The sequence below is a fragment of the Pygocentrus nattereri genome, chromosome 2, assembly GCF_015220715.1.
Source record: "Pygocentrus nattereri isolate fPygNat1 chromosome 2, fPygNat1.pri, whole genome shotgun sequence".
NCBI lineage: Eukaryota > Metazoa > Chordata > Actinopteri > Characiformes > Serrasalmidae > Pygocentrus > Pygocentrus nattereri.
In genome coordinates, this window is record NC_051212.1 from 9,187,012 (window position 1) to 9,205,490 (window position 18,479).

Sequence of the window (18,479 nt, forward strand, 5' to 3'; positions counted from 1 at the left end):
GATTGCAAACCTGGTGAGTTCTCTTCCCCGGGACATGAACACATTCCCCCCGCAGCTTTGTTTTCTGACACCCGCTCTCTGCTTCTCTCCCAGACCAAGAGGAACCTGTCCGCTAGGGATCGAAAGCTCGTTTGCGAAGCCATGTGTCACGGTGTCTCCACTGCTGACCGCTTCTACACAGCTGTACCGGGGGTCAGGGACATGTTTCGGATAAGAGAACTCAGGACGAACGCCTTGGAATGTGACTGTGTGGAGCCAGAGACCATGGACACGGACAGCGGAGACCACCAGACTTCCGGACAGTGATTGAGGCCGTTTCACTGTGTGTTTATCCCCAATAAAACTGTGTCTTTCGCTCCTAGCGGAGAGTTTTCTGTGTCGTCTTTCGCTCCTACCGGGTTCAGCCTACCGGTTACACCACACCACTTTAGCCGAAATTAGGGCAATTTCATTGGGTTTTCTGTATCGTCTTTTGCTCCTACCTCTGGGGCTCTGGGGACCTTCAAGAAAAATGACCAAGTTTTTATGGTCTACCAAGGCTTTACGGGAACCTACATAGCTCCGGGGAACGTCGAAGACCCAGCGCTCTGGAGGTCGGGACTCCCATAGCTCTGGGGAACTTCCAAGACCCAGGGCTCTGGAGGTCAGGACTCCCATAGCTCCGGGGAACTTCCAAGACCCAGGGCTCTGGAGGTCGGGACTCCCATAGCTCCGGGGAACTTCCAAGACCCAGGGCTCTGGAGGTCGGGACTCCCATAGCTCTGGGGAACTCCAAAGACCCAGCACGGAAATTAAAGAAAAACGACTACGTTTTTATGGTCTACCAAGGCTTTCCCAGGACCCTCAGAACCCACGGGCCGGACCAAAGCACATTAGGGCCGAAATTAGGGAATTTTGGTCGGGCCTCTTGGCCTCGTATCCGTGGCTTAACGGTTAGCGCTCCGAACTAAAGACCAAGCGGCCCGGGATCGCAACCCGGGTTAAGCGGGTTTTTTATTTTTGGCTAGAATTTACCATGGAGCTACGAACCTACGAAGCATCCAAAAGACCCATGGCTTTTGAGTTACTTTGAGCCTAATGGTAGGGTAACGGGCAAGCGCACTTGGCTGTCAGTCCAGCGACCTGAGTTCGAAACTCTGTACGGTCCTGGCCTTTTGGCGAATTTAATTGGAGGTAATTTGTCCTCCCTAAACATAATCTCAGCCCAAACCCTATTCCTAACCCTCACCTGGCCCTAATCCTAACCTTAATTTTAACGTCAACCCAAACTCTTGAGTGTTTCATTTATAGAGGACTCAAAATAGTGTCACCAAAAAGTAACAGAATAAAATATTAAACTAAACGGCAAATGATGAACAAATGCATTCAGTCTGAAATCAGATTTAAGCCCAAATAACAGTGATTAGATTTTTAAAGGTGTTTCTTACCTGGTACTGCTGGTAAAGCTGCTGTATCAGTGTCTGTCTGTGTCTCCTGCTGTTTATTGTGTCTGTAAGTGAAGCAGAGACGAACGCTCGTCCAGCTCTCTGGCTTTTTTGAAGATGATTTATATGACCGCTCACCGAACAAATGCAAATGAATGCGCATGCAGTGAATTCAAATATAATACAAGAAGTGCAGCATTTACATAATAGTTTTATTTTTAATGGCAATTTTCATTATAAACAAGATACAAAAAAATTCTTTATGCTGGAAGGATAAAATACTGAGGTCTAAACTGAAGTTCCTATACCACAGAAAGCAGTTCAGCAGTGCACAAAGTTGAGTTTCACTTTAGCTTTTTTTCCACTACACATGCGCCATCATTCAGCGTTTCCATGGCAACAGCTCCAAACAGAAGTAAAAGCCTGTAAACGGTGGAAAAGCAGCTCATCTCACTTTTTTCTCCTTCATCTGGCTCCAATAGTGAAGCTGAGTGCTGATCAGAGTTAATGATCTTCTCAGAGAAGCTCGTTCTGCTCGTTAGTTTGCGCTGATGACGCAGCGATTCAGTCACGTGACGTTACTGAGCAGGATGAGCGCATGTGGGTCATTTTCAGGGCGCCGGTTCGTCCACATTAAGGAGGAGATTTGAATCACTGACCTAAACGAGTGTGAACCGTCGAGTCAGAGAGATCGGATTTGATCAGTTGGTGGTGCAGTGCCCCACTAAATGACCCCCTGGCTCTAGACCTGCCACTTTCACTCTGTGAAATGAAGTCAAACTAAATCAGGTGTTAAATAAGCTGTGGTTCAACTAAATCAGATGAAGGGGAGGGGACCACCACAACAAAACAGTGATGTTCTTGTTAATGCAAGGCTTTTGCTGTTTCAAAGCAAGTTCTTGAAGCAATCTTCTTAATTCTAAATACAATGTTAATGCAATAAATGTGCTTCTATTGTTGGTCGCAAATCCTTATTTTTGGCAGGGATCCTGATTCCAGTCCAGTCCATGCTCTGCACTTATTCATAATAAAACACACCTGACTCTGCACACATTATTGCTTTAGCCATAGAGGTGAACCAGGTGTGCTAGATGAGCCAAAGTACAAGATGAGCCACAGAGTCTAGTGCAACTGCACAGTTTCACTATGTAAATCAGTGATCGGCACCTCAGGCGTCTGCTTAACATACAGGCTTTAATCAGCTGCTTGACATTGCGTTGTTGGTTTAAAGGGCGAGTTATAAATTTTCTTTGTTGCTGAGTGCAGGTCAGTGCTGGCAGGTGACCATGTTCACACTATGGGTTAACCCTTGGGTGTTTGACCTAGTAGATACTTCAATATTTTTAGGTTATGTGAACTTATTTGGACTTGTGTCCTTTTTCCATGAATATTTGCAATATTCCAAATATTTCACTAAGATATTTCCAAATCAATATTTAAGTTAATTAAAAAAACTAAGAAATCAATATTTTATTTACTTGAAATCAAGATATTAAGTAGAATAACTGGACAAAAACAAGAGCAGAACAGTGTCACCAGCCCAACACTATAGGGGTCAAGCGTTCAAGTTTTGGTGCATGCTGAACATGCGCTTGCCCACTTCGTCTGACCAGATCATTTTCTCTGTAGACCAGTGCTGATGTTTTTTTACATATATAAATGCCTTTATAGCGAGGCATTTATACACCGTAGGTCTACTATAATATTCTGTTCTTGCTGACAATCTGATCACACCCTGCACTGGTGCTCTTAGCCATCTGAGCACTTCTCCTGTTTCTCCTTCTATATTGCTTTTATAAACACATATCATGGTCATTCAATGCATGTTTTCAACCTTACCTTTCCATATTTACTGATGTCTTTGCAATAGATCATAATACAGACGTCACTTTAGTCACAGTTTGGTTAGGATCCGTCATGCGTCTTGAGCCAAACCACATAACATGCAAGTGTAAAGGCACCCAAGATGCATTTAAAACAGATGCAAATCTGGTCACTCCGACCACTTCAGGAGGTGGACTGAGACCCGTATGAGCCACGTTACAGCAGCATAAACGCATCTGTCTCTCCAAGACACATTCAACAACTGAAACCCCTCCTACAACCAAAACTACTCCCAGCACAACCAAAACTCCTCCAAATAGAACTAAAATTCCTCCAAGTACAATTCAAACTCCTTCCAGTACATCCAACAAGTCCCACAGAAGGAGAGAAGGAGCGAGTCCACAGAGCTGTAGAGATGAAAGCTCTCGTCAGCATGACAGTACAGTAATGAAGCAGCAGAGAGTTTTACAGATGATCATGAAGCTACACTGACCTGAGAAAAGCAGGACCAGATACAGAGCTGAACTCATGACTGTGGAGAACAAGAGAGACACCATCCACACATTAAACACCTCAGCAGTCTTTACTACCAGCACATTAGATCACCAACACATTAGATCACACTGTTTAAGAGACAATAGTCCTCATTCATCTACAGATTTAACATCTTTAATAACGTATGGACTGATCTGCGTCTGGTTCATGAAACCCTTACATGACATAGAAACAAGTAGAGACTCCACTGCAAAAATAATGAATCTGTTTCAGTGCGTGAAATCAAGCGCCAGCCTACTAGTGCCTCATATGCATACACTTTACATTAAACACTCCCTAATTCATGCATGTATAATCATTTACCTTAAATAAACACAGAGTGCTGTATTATTGCTGTCTATGACATGTTTCTGCACTAGCTGGGTTTTGCATTGTGTATTGTGAGGAATTAGGAGCATATAACAAAAGCAAAGCACATTTTAAATGGAATAGTGGTACAGGGCGGCGGGGAGACGGACCCCCAGAGGACTAAATAAATTTATAGGGGCAATGGACTGCATATTTGGAAGGTTGTGATTGAGGTGACCCGGAGCCATGCTCGAACTGCCGCTGTACTGACCGGCGGTCCACAGAGTTACCACTGCATCAATGGGACACACAGGTGACAACAGCTAAAGCACCCCAAAAAAGGGAAAATGAAGAGGCAGGAATGTCAAACAAAAGAGATGATGAAACCTGCGTGCTCAAACAAGAGTTACTTCCTCTGTAATTTTGAAGGGAAGTCAGACTTTGTGACACTTGTTTGTATGAAAAAACCTTTTATATGGCTTGGAGCAGTTTGTAGCTCAAGCCTTCTTGTGGTTTTTAAGTAGTTTTGGCACAGTTACTCTTTGTAGTCCTTCTTTAGTGTTGGGGCAATTTCTTTTCCCAGCCCTCTTTTCTTTTCTTTAACAACACTAAGTCCCATACCAGTCACCCCTCTACAAAGGTGTGACAAACACTACAGTTTGCCACAGTCTTAAGTAGTGGAGTCTGCAGGTGTGCCGAGTTGGACCCAATCAGTCCGTGGGACTCTGGGAATTGGAGTTCCCTGAAGTTATGGCCCCTTGCCGCTGTCGCCCTCTGCTGGCAGCAGGCAGCGCAGGCTGGACACCTTGCTGCCGTTGCCCTCTGCTAGCAGCTGGCAGCACAGGCTGGACACCTTGCTGCCGTTGCCCTCTGCTAGCAGCAGGCAGCGCAGGCTGGACACCTGGCTGTCGTCGCCCTCTACTGGCCGCAGGCAGTGCAGGCTGGACACATTGCTGTCGTTGCCCTCTGCTGGAAGCAGGCGGGGCCGGCTGAACCCTTACAAATAGTTGCATCAACATGTTTGAAAAATAAGTACATCCACTTTTGTACAGGATTGTCATGTCTACACTCTATAGTTATTATTAATTCTTATTATTGGTTTTATAGATGATACTGATAATATATTTGGTGAGTTTAACACAAATCAAGCATTTTTTCAGGTTATTAAGCCAGATTTGACTGGAAGCCAACTTTGATGAATAAGAGCTATTGCATTTAGTTACATTTACAAATCACATGTACTCCTTAAAGTGGAAGAGCAGAGAGACTTCACCATATAAAAATATATATCTTTTATAACTTTGATTCACTAATATCTACTTCAGGATCTGTATTTTACATGAAAAATGCCCATTATTTAATGCTATATAACTAAATATTAAAGTAAATCGTGATGTACACACTGTCTGCTCATATAAAGTCACTGTATAATACAGGGGCTGGAAGCTTATTGAGATATTAAACCCATCAGGCGGCTGAGTAGCTAAGCAAACAAAGGTCAAATTCACAGGAAAATAAACTCAGCCTAGTTAATTACTAATAGACAGACACAAAACGGGCACTGGTTCCTCTTTGCAGCAAAAAGCAGGTGATGAAAACTTTGCAGGACTGAACCGGAAAATACTTATTCAAATAAAATAAAACAAGAAAATCAGGATAAATAAATAAATACAACCCCAATTCCAATGAAGTTGGGACGTTGTATAAAACATAAATAAAAACAGAAAACAATGATTTGCAAAACCTTTTCAGCCGATATTCAATTGAATACACTACAAAGACGAGATATTTAATGTTCAAACAGATAAACTTTATTGTTTTTTGCAAATATTCACTCATTTTGAATTTAATGCCTGCAACACGTTCCAAAGAAGTTGGAACAGGGGCAACAAAAGACTGGGAAAGTTGAGGAATGCTCAAAAAACACCTGTTTGGAACATTCCACAGGTGAGCAGGTTCATTCATTGTACACAAGCAAGGACGGGGCGGGGTTCACCACTTTGTGAACAACTGCATGAGCAAATAGTCCAACAGTTTAAGAACAACGTTTCTCAACAGGCAATTGCAAGGAATTTAGGGATTTCATCATCTACAGTCCATAATATCATCAAAAGATTCAGAGAATCTCTCCAGCTTGTTTTATGAAGCTTTACATGACGGCACATTGAACAATGCAAATGAATATGCATGCAGTGTATTCAAATATACCACAAACAGCACAGCATTTAAGTGTAATAATCATAGTTACCTATTTACAGCTGTTCTCTTTAGTTACGAAACCTCACAGCACAATCACAAACAATGGGAGAAAAACAGGCGCCAGCAAAAAACAAATATGTTTTTAATCTGGATTTTAAAAATCCTATCAAGCAGGCGCAGATATTGCATTTTGCCAAACGCCCCTGGCCACAGCATTTCACATACTGGCCCCTAAAAACACAAAGCCTCTGGCTTGAGTAGCCACTAGCATTGGAGATTTGCATCATGGCATCATAGACGCTGTTACTCTGGCTAAACTTTGCCGTTAACCAAATCATAAGTGAGGCTCTCGAAGCCGTGGTGGAGCCAGAGGTTGCACGTCCATGTGGCAGAAGAAAAAACAGGAAAATATGGGGCTGGAAATCTACAGCAGTTCCAAAGGAGCCACAGATTCAGAAAAGAGTCAACAGAAGCAAGACACCTAACCCCCAACTGCTCCCCGGGCGCTGTGGATAGGGCTGCCCACCGCTCCGGGCAAGTGTGTGCTCACTGCCCCCTAGTGTGTGTGTTCACTAGTGTGTATGTGGTGTTTCACTTCACGGATGGGTTAAATGCGGAGGTGGAATTTCCCCGATTGTGGGATCAAAAAAGTATCACTTAATTTATCTCCAAACAGCCGACAGCACCATCCCAACAATGCAGCCAATACAAAATCATGCAGGCAAACCTTCCTATGATAATCAGTACAAACAGTGCATGCAAAGTTCAGTTGTATGTTGATTTCTTCTTGTTTCTACTAAAGAGACATATGCAAAATTCTGGGTTTCGTGGGACGTCATGATTGGTTGGTGGGGCATTGCCCCCTAAGTGACCCCGTGACTCCAGGCCTGCTGCTTGCACTCTATGTATGCACTCTATCATAATGTCTTAAATCAAATACAGTGTTAAATATGCTAGTGTTCCACTGAGAGGCTTTCAAGCAGGTGCTGAACAGTACCTACAGTGTTAGAAATAAAGGTTCTTACTAGAGGGTAGTGGTGAGGCCACAAGGCCTCGGATTAAAAAAAAAGAATCAAGACAAAGCGTCATGTCTTTTAATAATAGTCCAGATTATATATTCTTCTTCTTCTTCTTCTTCTTTCGGCTGCTCCCTTTAGGGGTCGCCACAGCGGATCATCTGCCTCCATCTTGCCCTATCCATTGCCTCCTCTACTTTCACACCAACCATCTCCATGTCCACCTTCACTACATCCATAAACCTTCTCTGAGGTCTACCTCTTCTCCTTCTACCCGGCAGCTCCATCTCCAACATTCTTTGCCCAATATATCCACTATTCCTCCTCAACACATGTCCAAACCATCTCAACCTGGCCTCTCTGGCTTTATCTCCAAACTGCTCCACCTTCACCGTCCCTCTGATCTGCTCATTTCTAATCTTGTCCATCCTTGTCACTCCCAACGAAAATCTCAGCATCTTCATCTCCGCCACCTCCAGCTCAGCCTCCTGTCTTTTAGACAGAGCCACAGTCTCCAAACCATACATCATAGCAGGAGTCACTACTGTCTAGATTATATATAACATGTTTTATTCATTTATTGAAGACACACACTAAACAAGAACTGTAAAGTACAGCAAAGAGAGCTACGTATTACTGATATTCTCAATATACAGAAGAGCGATAAAAGAAAAAAACATACATATACTGTAAAACACACTGGTCCAAAATCTCCCATAGCTGTTCAACTGGGTTGATATCATCACATATAATTTATACCATTTTCATGCTCATCAGTGACCCTTCCTGCCCTGTGGATGGGGACACCGTCATCCAAGAAGAGGCCACTTCCCTCAGGATGAAACACTTATAGAATAAAGGTGATCAATTATTATAACTTTGAATTCATTTGCGTTGAGCCTTCCCTCAAAGGGGACTAATGGACCAAAATATGACAGGGAAAAGCCCCCAGATCTTAGTGGTCTGATGACAGGATGAACTCTGTGTGATTATACAGTTCTTTGCATCATGAAAGTGTTTTCCATATGGATGGAGAAAGTGCTGTAGATGGCTCTACGTAGAACCTTTCTGAAAATGGTTCTATGTAGCACCAAAAAGGGTTCTTCTGTTGTTTCAATGTCAAGTCTAGAGCAATAGAAGAACCCGTTATACCTGTCTGGAAACATCTGCACTCTTTAATGTATCACCCATCTGTATATAGCCTTTTAAAATATCTACATTTACATTGATTTATATATTGTTTCTAAATTTCTCATGAACATAATGTAATATATCATAGAAAAGAGACACAAATTTAGTAAAAATCGACAGCTACTGCGAAAAATGTAGATCTTGTTCCAGTAGTGGTTGCCTGATTCTGGTCCTAAAGCTCTGAAAAGAAACAAGCAAGATTAAGAATGAGTCATTTCTTATGTGTCTCTGATCATCTTTGCTATTATAATCTACAGAAGTCTTGCTCTCACCCTCAGAGGTGGTGCAGATGAAGTTGAGCCTCTGATCCTCTGGCAGACTGACCCACTGCTTACTCCCAGACTGCACCGCTCCTGTTCTTTCTCCTCTACTGCAGTCTTCCACCCCTGTCCCGTTCCCTGGAGCCCAGTTCTGGTAGCAGATTGACACTCCGCTCACCCAGAACCAGAAGCTGAGGGTGCAGGTGTGACGCAGACCCATCCACACATTAGCAGTGGAGGCATAATAAACAGCTTTTTCCACCCAGTGCTGGATTTCCTCAGTGTGAACAGAAACCAGATCCTCATGATTCTCTCTGCAGTATCTCAGAGCTTCTCTCCACGTCTTGGTCTGATTAATCAGGATGAGTGGAAGCTCTGCAGGAGGGTGAATAAAAACGATTAGCACCTTTGTTAGCTGCCCCAGCATCATTTACTCACTATTCTTACACATTTAAACTAATATTTAAAGTAAATGTTTACTTAAAAATGGTCACCCTCGCTTTTTAAAACATTCGTTAGACTATTACTGTACATTTACAGTATGGTGTGTCCATACTTATGCATAACAATTTACTGTAGTTACTGAGAAATAAAAGGTTAAAAGTGAATAAACTGAAAATGTAACAGCTGTACTGCATTTATCAGCTCATATACTCACTCTTATAGCAGACAAAGTGTTTATTATGATTGTGGCAGCCTGCATCATTCCACTTGTATTCAGAGCCTTGCAGTAACTCCACACACATTGGACCCCTACCAAAGTTTGGCTCTTTATCATTCCAGTATCTGTATGAGGAGTTACTCCCATCTGACCAGATCCAGCTCTAGAAACACATTAATACCTGATCAGTGAACTGTTTAAACACTGACCTCTCAGAGCTCATCACACCAGATAAAACCATCTTCACAGCCACATGAGGATTTCAGTCATTGATTCTTCAGAGGATTTCAGATGATTGAAACTGCGTTTGTGTTTTAAAACGTTTTCAGCCAAAATAAAGTATGTTTTAAAAATAATGCTTATAAATCCAAACAAATAGGGATTAGCGCAGAGCTCTAACCTAACAGTCAATAATTACGTAATTTTCCAAGCCTGCACCCAGTTTTATTAGATTTCTTACATTGTTGTCATTTTCATTCTTCAACTTAAGTCCAATCCAGAAACGGCCTGTTTTCCCATTGAGAACAGCTATCAGAGCGTTCATCTCCTCTTGGCTCTCAACGGTGGCCAGGTCAGTGAATTTCTCTCTGCAGTATTTCTGAGCGTCGGTCCAGTTCTTATCTTGATTCACCACATAAAACTCACGCGTCCCACAGAAGGAGAGCGTCCACAGAGCTGTAGAGATGAAAGCTCTCGTCAGCATGACAGTACAGTAATGAAGCAGCAGAGAGTTTTACAGATGATCATGAAGCTACACTGACCTGAGAAAAGCAGGACCAGATACAGAGCTGAACTCATGACTGTGGAGAACAAGAGAAACACAATCCACACATTAAACACCTCCACAGTCTTTACTACCAGCACATTAGATCACGCTGTTTAAGGGACATTACATTTATTTACAGTAACAACAGCCAAAATCAGGGATTTGAGAATAACAGAGAGGCTCCAGCATAAAAACACACACCTTTAACAGCTTAAAAATGAAATGATACTGTTTTAAGATTTACTGATTTACTGATTTACTGGTTTTAAATGAACAATTTACATTACTTAATATGGCAAAGTATTCAGAAAATAGTAATGTACTGCAACATGTCCCATTTATTCCCTGTCCATATTGTCCATATATGGAATCTAAGCTGTAAAATCAGCTCGTTTTGAATCCACTGGTTTTGTTTTGTCACAAAAGCCAAAGAACCATGGTTGGCACATCTGTGTGTTGTTTAACGCTTTGCTACTTTCACCTGTGTTGTAAGCAAGAACCAATCAAAATCCACATGTAAATAAGATCATAGTAAGGACCCACCAAGTGAAGCTATGATTTACTTCCAAAATGGATACAAAGAAAGAAACGAAAACAAAGAGAATAAAGAAAGTTAAAATTCTCACAAACAGAGCTATGAATTTGAAGCTAAGATAAGGAATCACAAATAAAAGTAAACTGTTTGCTAAAGATGCAGCAAAATTTTTTATCTTAAAATCTTAAAATTCAACTTTTAATTGGAACTATGTCTTAGTATGTAAGATTTCATTTCTTAATGGCAGGAATTTGGGCTTTTTTCCTGTTTTTTTTTTTTTTTTCTTGCCTGTCTTGTCTGGCAGATTTGCAATCAGAATTATGGTCAGACTGCGTTACTGTGCCAAACAGATTTACTTTTCCAAAATGAGCACTATAGATTATAGGCTCATCTTGTCAGTGTTTCTTTTTCTTTATTTATTTTTTAATTATTTGATTTCATTTTGTTTATACATTTGATATTTTAATGAAAGTGTGTTAGCATCATGCCAGACTTGACAGGCCAGGGGAATCTGTAAAGAAGGGAGAGGAGAGATAAGCAGTGGGGGGGGGGAGGGAAATAACATAAGGGCAGAAAAAAAGAAAAACACAGCGCAAATGCCACGGCGATGGTTCACCAACTGCTGCTCCTGAGAAAAGAGAAGAAAGTGTACCTGAGACGTACAGCACTTGGAGATACTACACAAATGACTGTGATGTATGTGTATGTGAGTGTGTGTGTTTGTGAGTGCAGTACAGTATAAATTTGTCACAAGATGCACTCAATATCGAGGGCAGAAAGCTGCGACAACATCCCCCCAGAGGCCAGAGGAAGGCAGAGAAAGACCAGGGAATCCCGCCCGCCGCGGCCCCCCCAGGAGCAGTGGAGACCCTGGGCCGTATCTCCCAGTGACCCCTGCATGCCCACCCCAGCGGAAGGGAGAGGGGGACTCCGGACAGCACCCCCCCCAGCCATGGAGCGCAGGTCCAGGGGAACCAGAGGAACCAGAGCCGCCCCCAGGATGCCCCTCCCCATCACGAGGCAGCAGCAAAGACCCAGCGCCTCATACGCCCGAGAGCCAACCACCACCCAGCAGGGCCCCATCCCCGCCGAGGGGCCCTGAGCCGCCCAGGAGCCCAACCACCCAGGGGAGCGGGCCAACCGTCACGCCGGAGTACCAGGCCAGGCCCTGAAGCCCCAAGGCGCCCCCCATCTGGGGGGGAAGTAGCAACCACAGGGGAGCAGCCGGGAGAGGACCGGGGACAACAATCCCCCGACCCAGAACCAGCTGTCCTCACATACACTCAACCTCATATATACACCTACATACCTTCACTCCCTTATATTCCTCCACCCCTATATATACACCTACGCACACATACCTCCACACCTATATACATTCCTACATACATACATACACCCACATATATACATACACATCACCCCAATATGTACAAACACCCACCCATATATACACCCCCCCGTCCCCCTAGATGAGGTGGGGGCGAATGGAAAGGCCAGCCAGTAACAGTTTGTATATGGATGCATACATGGGACGAACGTGCACACGTGCGGGGGGGCGCACACACGGGAGGAACATGCACGACTGCACACGAGTCTGAGGGCGCACGCCAGGGAAGAATGCGCGCGGGCGCACAGACGCCCACACCCACCCAACCATACAATGCCACATGACTGGCACCGCCATACAGGCCACCCTCCGTGACGGGGGCGGCGGGGGCCCGGGCAGCAACCCCAGGACGCCAGGAATACCCCCGGCCCAGCCCCTGTTCCGGCGTTCAACACCCCGCCTCGGTAGGGAGCAGGAAACGGGTGAGGGATGACCTTCCCACCCTTCCACCTCCAGTGAAGTGTTGAGTGCAGGAGTTGGTGTATATGAATGTGGGGTAGTGTGTGATACTATGGTGTAGTTAAAATTGGGGGGACAGGTGTGTGAGCAAACATGGGATAAGCACCGGGCCACTGGTCTGCGGTGTCCATCTACACCGTCCCCTCAAAAGCCCTGAATGTCTAAAGTGCAGTAAAAACTGAGGGACAGACAGTCGTCAGGAGACGAGTGAGGCTATGACAGCGGGTCGACCTCATTGACCCCCGGCAACATGCCTGCCCCCAGGATCCTAAATGTATGAGTACTGTGTGTGTTTGTGTGTGTTTGCTTGGGTGGGGGAGTAATGTATGTATGTGTGTGTGTGTGTGTGTGTGTGTGTGTGTGTGTGTGTGTGTGTGTGTGTGTGTGTGTGTCTGGGGGTGGATGGAGGGGGGGGTATGTAGGTCCAGAGGCAATGATCCTCTGGAAGAGGAGAGCCAGCTGACTAGCTGGCTCATGAGGCTCCGCGTTTCACTGTCCCCCCGCTCGAGGCAGGATGAGGTCGGCCCGGGGAGGTCACGGAGACACCCTACGCCGCCACCCCGCCCAAGCCCCCACCTCCCCCACCGCAGAGAGCAGCCCGCCCAGCAACACCAACCACACAGCACCACATGCCCATGCGAACGCGGGCGTCCACACATCCACCCCCCCCCCCCCCCCCCCCCGTACACACCCCCGGACCCACACACAGCCCCCCCCCCGCACACACACACCCCCACACATACACACACCCGTCCCACATATACATCTACCCTCATGTGTACCCACACATTCACTTAGACATATATGTACACCTAGACACATTCATCCTCTATATACACCCACACATCCACCTGCTCTCATATATACACCTACACATAGACCCCCACATCTATATACACCTGTACCGAACCATTCCAGTCAAACAACAACAGACATCAACGAGACAGAAGACAAGCTGGCCTGAGTCAGGAACCCATTGCCCCCAGTCCACCCCACACCCCCCCCCACTGGACACCGCCCCACCCCCGCCACTCAGGCACCCCAGAACCCCAAGGCACAGACCCGACGCCCCGACGCAAGGTCAACCCGCCCCACCCGGTGGTGCGCCCGCAGCGGCGCAAGCCATCCCCGCACGGGCAGGGACCCAGCATGGGGTCGGGCGGCTCCAAGGCATCGGGCCCCGGGTCCCGCCACCAGCCCCGGAGGGGAGGCCAGCTACCCCACCCAGGGCCTGCACCCGCCCTCCATGCATCCCCGGACCTGCACCCGAGGCAAAACGGCGGCGCCCCCTGTGCCCCCACCCATCCACCACCAACCAGGGCAAGCACACAGACACCCCAGGTCAGCCGCCGAGGCCCCCCAGCTTACTCAGGAAGTTACCGACACAAGCAGTCATCCCAGAGTCAATTCCCAGCCACCAACTAGGCCACCCGGGAGATGAAACCACAGCCAACCACCCCGACTAACTAGTGGAGTTGATCAGTGGGAGCCAAAGAGAGTTAAATTCCTCCAACTGGTTTTTAGAGGAAGCAGACATTCTTTCCAGACTAATGTGATCAAATAATAAATTTTTGTAAAGAGTAATATGTAGATCTTTTTTTTGCTTCCAGTTAATGAGGATGGTTTTCTTGGCGATGCATAGGGCAGTGAGAACTATGTGTGATGTATTTGCATCCATAACCAATTCACTGACGTCTCCTAAGATGCACAGTCTGGGTGAGGTTGGGATGCAACATTTTCCAGTTTATTTTAACTGCAGTAGCAATTTTTACCAACATGACTTCAAGTTTAATGAATTCATTCCACATAAAAAAAAAACTGGCATGTGGAAATTCATGCTGAAAGGCTGGTTTAGCTTTTATTTCCTATTTTTCTTGAGCTCAGGAATTCAGTTTACACATGTGAAATTTTATATTTAACTAGTAAAAAATTTTGACGAGTAAATCAGTTTTTGCTTGTAAGAAATGAATTTTCACGGGTAAAAATGTCATTTTTACATGTAAATTGAATTCCTTTGTAAAAATCCATTGAAAATGGAAAACTATTGAAAGATATTGATTCATGATTTTATGTGTTATATTTTCTGGAGCTGAGTCACTACTAGTCACTACTAATGCCATGTAAATGATATGAAAAGCAGCTACGCCTCACGTGGCGCATGTGGTAAGACTCATCATGGTTTATGAAAGAGCAAACATGTCAATACTTTACTATTTGTTCTGTTCAAAACACAGACTTTCAGCTTTAATTTGAGGATACGAACATCCAACCTACCCTCCCCCTTTTAAGGGGATCAAAAGTATTAGTACAACTGTCTGCCAAGCTTTTCCATGGCCAGGTGTGTTATTACCTCATTGTCTCACTTAAACGTCACTAAAAATGCCATTTGCATTTGAAATCTGTTGTTTTTAACTGAAAATGAAGTCAAAGAACCCTGAGGGAGAAACGGCTTAGAAAATGTGTGTGTATGAAGTCGAAGAGCTTGACTTCCAGTGAAATAAGCCATCATTAGGCTGAAAAATCAAACCAAACCCATCAGAGGGACAGCAGAACCATTACATGTGGCCAAATCAACTATCGGGTGCAAGTAAGGATGGATTGGCCAGGTCGGAAACAGTAAAGGGTTCGTAAGACTATGGAAGACAACCATGGAGAATGACAGAATTCTGTCCCTGGCGAAGAAAAACCCCTTTAGAACAGTCAGCCAGACCAAGAACATCCTCCAGTAGGCCAAAGTCAGAAAAACTTCACCAGAATAAACACAGAGCATTTGGCACAAGATGTAAACATTTGATAGGCCTCAGAAACAGGAAGACAAGATAAGAGTTTACAGTAAAAACAAAGAACATCTTATTGACAGATGAGACCAAGATCAACGTGGACCATAATGATGGGAAGAGTATGGAGATGGGAAGAAGCAGCTTACTGTCAAACATGGTGGAGGTAGTGTTATGGTGTGCCAATGGAACTGTTTCCACTTCAGTTCATTGAGGTTATGATGCTGGCAAAAGAAGCAAAGTGTCTGAGAAGCTAGACATTTATGCAAATATTAAGGCCTGCAGGTGGAAAGTGTGTCTAAACAAGCAAATATCAAATTCACAGTCAAACATATCAGAGATAAGGACTTACAGGAATAACCACCCAGACAAAAAACCCCAGCAGGACGTTGGAAAACCTCCAGAGAAAGAGGCCTATTGTGGAAGAGCAGACGAACAGGTGCTAGTGGTTAATAAACAGGTGATGCTGAGCTCTGATTGGCCAGTGTGGACAGGAGCCTGGCGCCATGTAAAATCAAAAGGAAATACAGGAGACAGGAAAATAGATAGGAGATAACATGAATAGCTTTTCTGTGTAGAATCACACTGTAAACATCAACATGGATTCAAAACAAAGAAAAATAAAAACGTAAACATCCCAGATTTGGCCATTTCAGTAACAGGGACAAACTCATTTCATATTTTTAAAGTAGGTTGTAAGTAAAAACCCAAAGAACCAGTTTACAGTGATGAGCTACAACGTGGGACACAGTCCAGTCGAGTAAACCTGTTAATGTGGTCAACAGGTCAGTCTGTGCTGTTATTAATATGAATAACCCAATGACTTTAGAATGATTGCTGATATGACAGCATGTAAAAAAGTTGAAATTACTAGAATAAGCATATCGCTGCTGTCAAAGAAAACCTTGTACCTCTGACCTGGTAACTTTACAAGAGAAGGTAAAAACCTAGTTTACTTTTAATGTAAGTCAATGGAACCAGAATTTTTTCCAAGTAATTTTGGGTCATTTCTTTTAGGCCATTCATCATGAAATTTACATATAATGTAAACTCTAACTGACGTTTTCAAATTATGTCAAAAAACTGAAAAATGTCAAAAATGGAGATATGAGGTTTTCTTCCAACGACAGCGATTTCCTTTTCTTGCTGTTTTTCTCTAGAAAAACGTTTGAACACCTCCGTCAAATGACTTTTGTAGGCTGTCTAAGTGAAATAAGTCCACATAAATTTGGCGTTTTCCCGCAAATTCAGGGCCCAGTTTCTATTTATTTGCGTTTAACACATTTTTAAAAATGAACATTAGATTTTCACTTAGAAAACCAACAAAAAGTCATTTGACCAGGGCACCCAAACTTTCCCCTCTAGGCTTAACCCCTGTCTGAAAAACTGACCTGAGATTAGGTTGTAATCTAATGACCCACAGCACTGGTTTTCAGTGACGGGCTCCAACATGGACCTCTGTGTACGCAGAGAGCCGGGACTGTTTTAGCCCAGTGGTTTTCAGCTCCAGTGTTGAGACCCACTGCCCTGACCAGCTCCAGATACTCTCAATCCCAACACACCTGATCCATCTAATCAGCTACTGACCAAACTCTCCCTGAGCTGGATCAGGTGTGTTGGCCTGGGGAGAGTTAAACCATCTTCTCTTAAAGATATGAGGATGTATAAAAATGTACAAATGAATAAAATCAGCTTTTTCTCCTTTTTGCTTTAAAAATCGAAGTAAAGGAAATAAAGGAATATTTATTTAAAACCAAAAGCATTAAGACTAAATTCAGACTGAAGCTCAGTAACAGTGTTTAGAGTCTGAGAGGTGTTTCTTACCTGTTACTGCTGGTGAAGCTGCTCTATTAGTGCCTGTATCTCCTTCCAGCTGTTGAATGACTGTACATAACAAGGATATCAAGGCAAAAAAAACCCAACTCTTTCTGGGTTTTTACGTGATTTACATGATGGGCCGCAGAACAAATGCAAATGAACACACACAGTGGATTCATACATTACACAAGACAAGCATCATTCCAACATAATAATCATATTTATTATTTATTTACACTATTTCTTTAGAGTGAAAGAAGAACTAAAACACTGGAAGGATAAAAGGTTGAACTGAAATAACAGAAGAGTTGCAAACAAGCACACTAGGAGTGGACATTGTCTTCTGCCCAACGGCCCTGACCACAATATTTCACACAAAGACTTTGAAATAGGCAGAGCCTGCAAGCCTCGGAGATTTATTTATTCATTTATTTGTTTTGCAGTCTTTTTTCCTTTAAACAAACCTGTTTGGCTGGATGTCCAGGCACCATGAAGATTGGCTGAAGATGGGCAATTACTAAATCGTGAGCGTGGCGTGTGACCACAGTGGAGCCGGACGTAGCACATCTATGTGGCAGGGGATAAACAGGATTAACAGAAGAGCCACATTTACAGCAAATCACCAAAAGCCTTCAAACTTGGGAAACCTGTGTGCTGATGTACCTCCCCACAGCGTACAGCAGAGCTGGGAACAAGTCACTAAGTTGCAAGTAGTAGGTAGGTCTCAAGTCTTCACCCTCAAGTCTTAGGTCAAGAGAGTCGAGTCATGATTTAAGTCCCGAGTCAGTATAGGCGAGTCTCGAGTCCCTAATCAACAGTCCTAATCCTCAAGTCGGTCTGCATTCGTCAGCTAAGTTAAGGCCACAACACTGAATAATCATAACAGTATTATGGCCTTTTAATGACAGCACGTTAGTAATGTTTATTATTTTTTATTATATATATTTTTACTCTTTCAACTGAAATACAAAATCCATGGTAATCAGATAACCATGGCAATCATACTATATACACAAAGAGTAGTAGCAAAAAGCTACACATGAAAAGAATTTTAAAAGTGTACCTGAGCTTAGTTAAAAAAAATAGATTTGATATTTTTAAAATATTTTTTGATGATTTTTGGGAACATTGGGTGCACCGGATTAAAATAATAACTAGCTCAGCAATAAAACTAGGTCAGCCAACTAAAAACTAGCTTGAATTGAATTTATACAACAGTTAGTTCTGGCCACGCACCCGTGCTGATATTTCACCATAACATCAATTTTCACAAACACTCTGCTGAGCCGCTGTTGCTAAGCAGTGACTTTGACAGC

At 43.7% G+C, this 18,479-nt stretch overlaps 1 protein-coding gene across 1 annotated transcript; it reads right to left on the bottom strand.

Moving 5' to 3' along the window:
* Positions 1–8,376: 8,376 nt before the first annotated feature.
* On the bottom strand, positions 8,377–17,209 carry LOC108416851 (macrophage mannose receptor 1-like). Its single transcript, XM_037545331.1, has 8 exons — positions 17,170–17,209; positions 15,698–15,759; positions 15,495–15,569; positions 10,180–10,218; positions 9,879–10,093; positions 9,416–9,581; positions 8,770–9,132; positions 8,377–8,677 (listed from the first exon to the last, which is right to left on the bottom strand). The coding sequence occupies exons 3-8, from the start codon at positions 15,502–15,504 to the stop codon at positions 8,670–8,672; spliced, it is 801 nt and encodes a 266-aa protein (XP_037401228.1). The 5' UTR covers positions 15,505–15,569; positions 15,698–15,759; positions 17,170–17,209; the 3' UTR covers positions 8,377–8,669.
* Between the last annotated feature and the right edge of the window lie 1,270 nt (positions 17,210–18,479).

Bases quoted from the DNA above. Each gene is read 5' to 3' on its own strand.
- LOC108416851 (XM_037545331.1), bottom strand. The intron at 10,094-10,179 runs GTCAGTGTAGCT...TCATCTCTACAG, and splicing joins TCTGGTCCTGCTTTTCTCAG to CTCTGTGGACGCTCTCCTTC. The intron at 9,133-9,415 runs GTGAGTATATGA...ACCCTCCTGCAG, and splicing joins ACACTTTGTCTGCTATAAGA to AGCTTCCACTCATCCTGATT.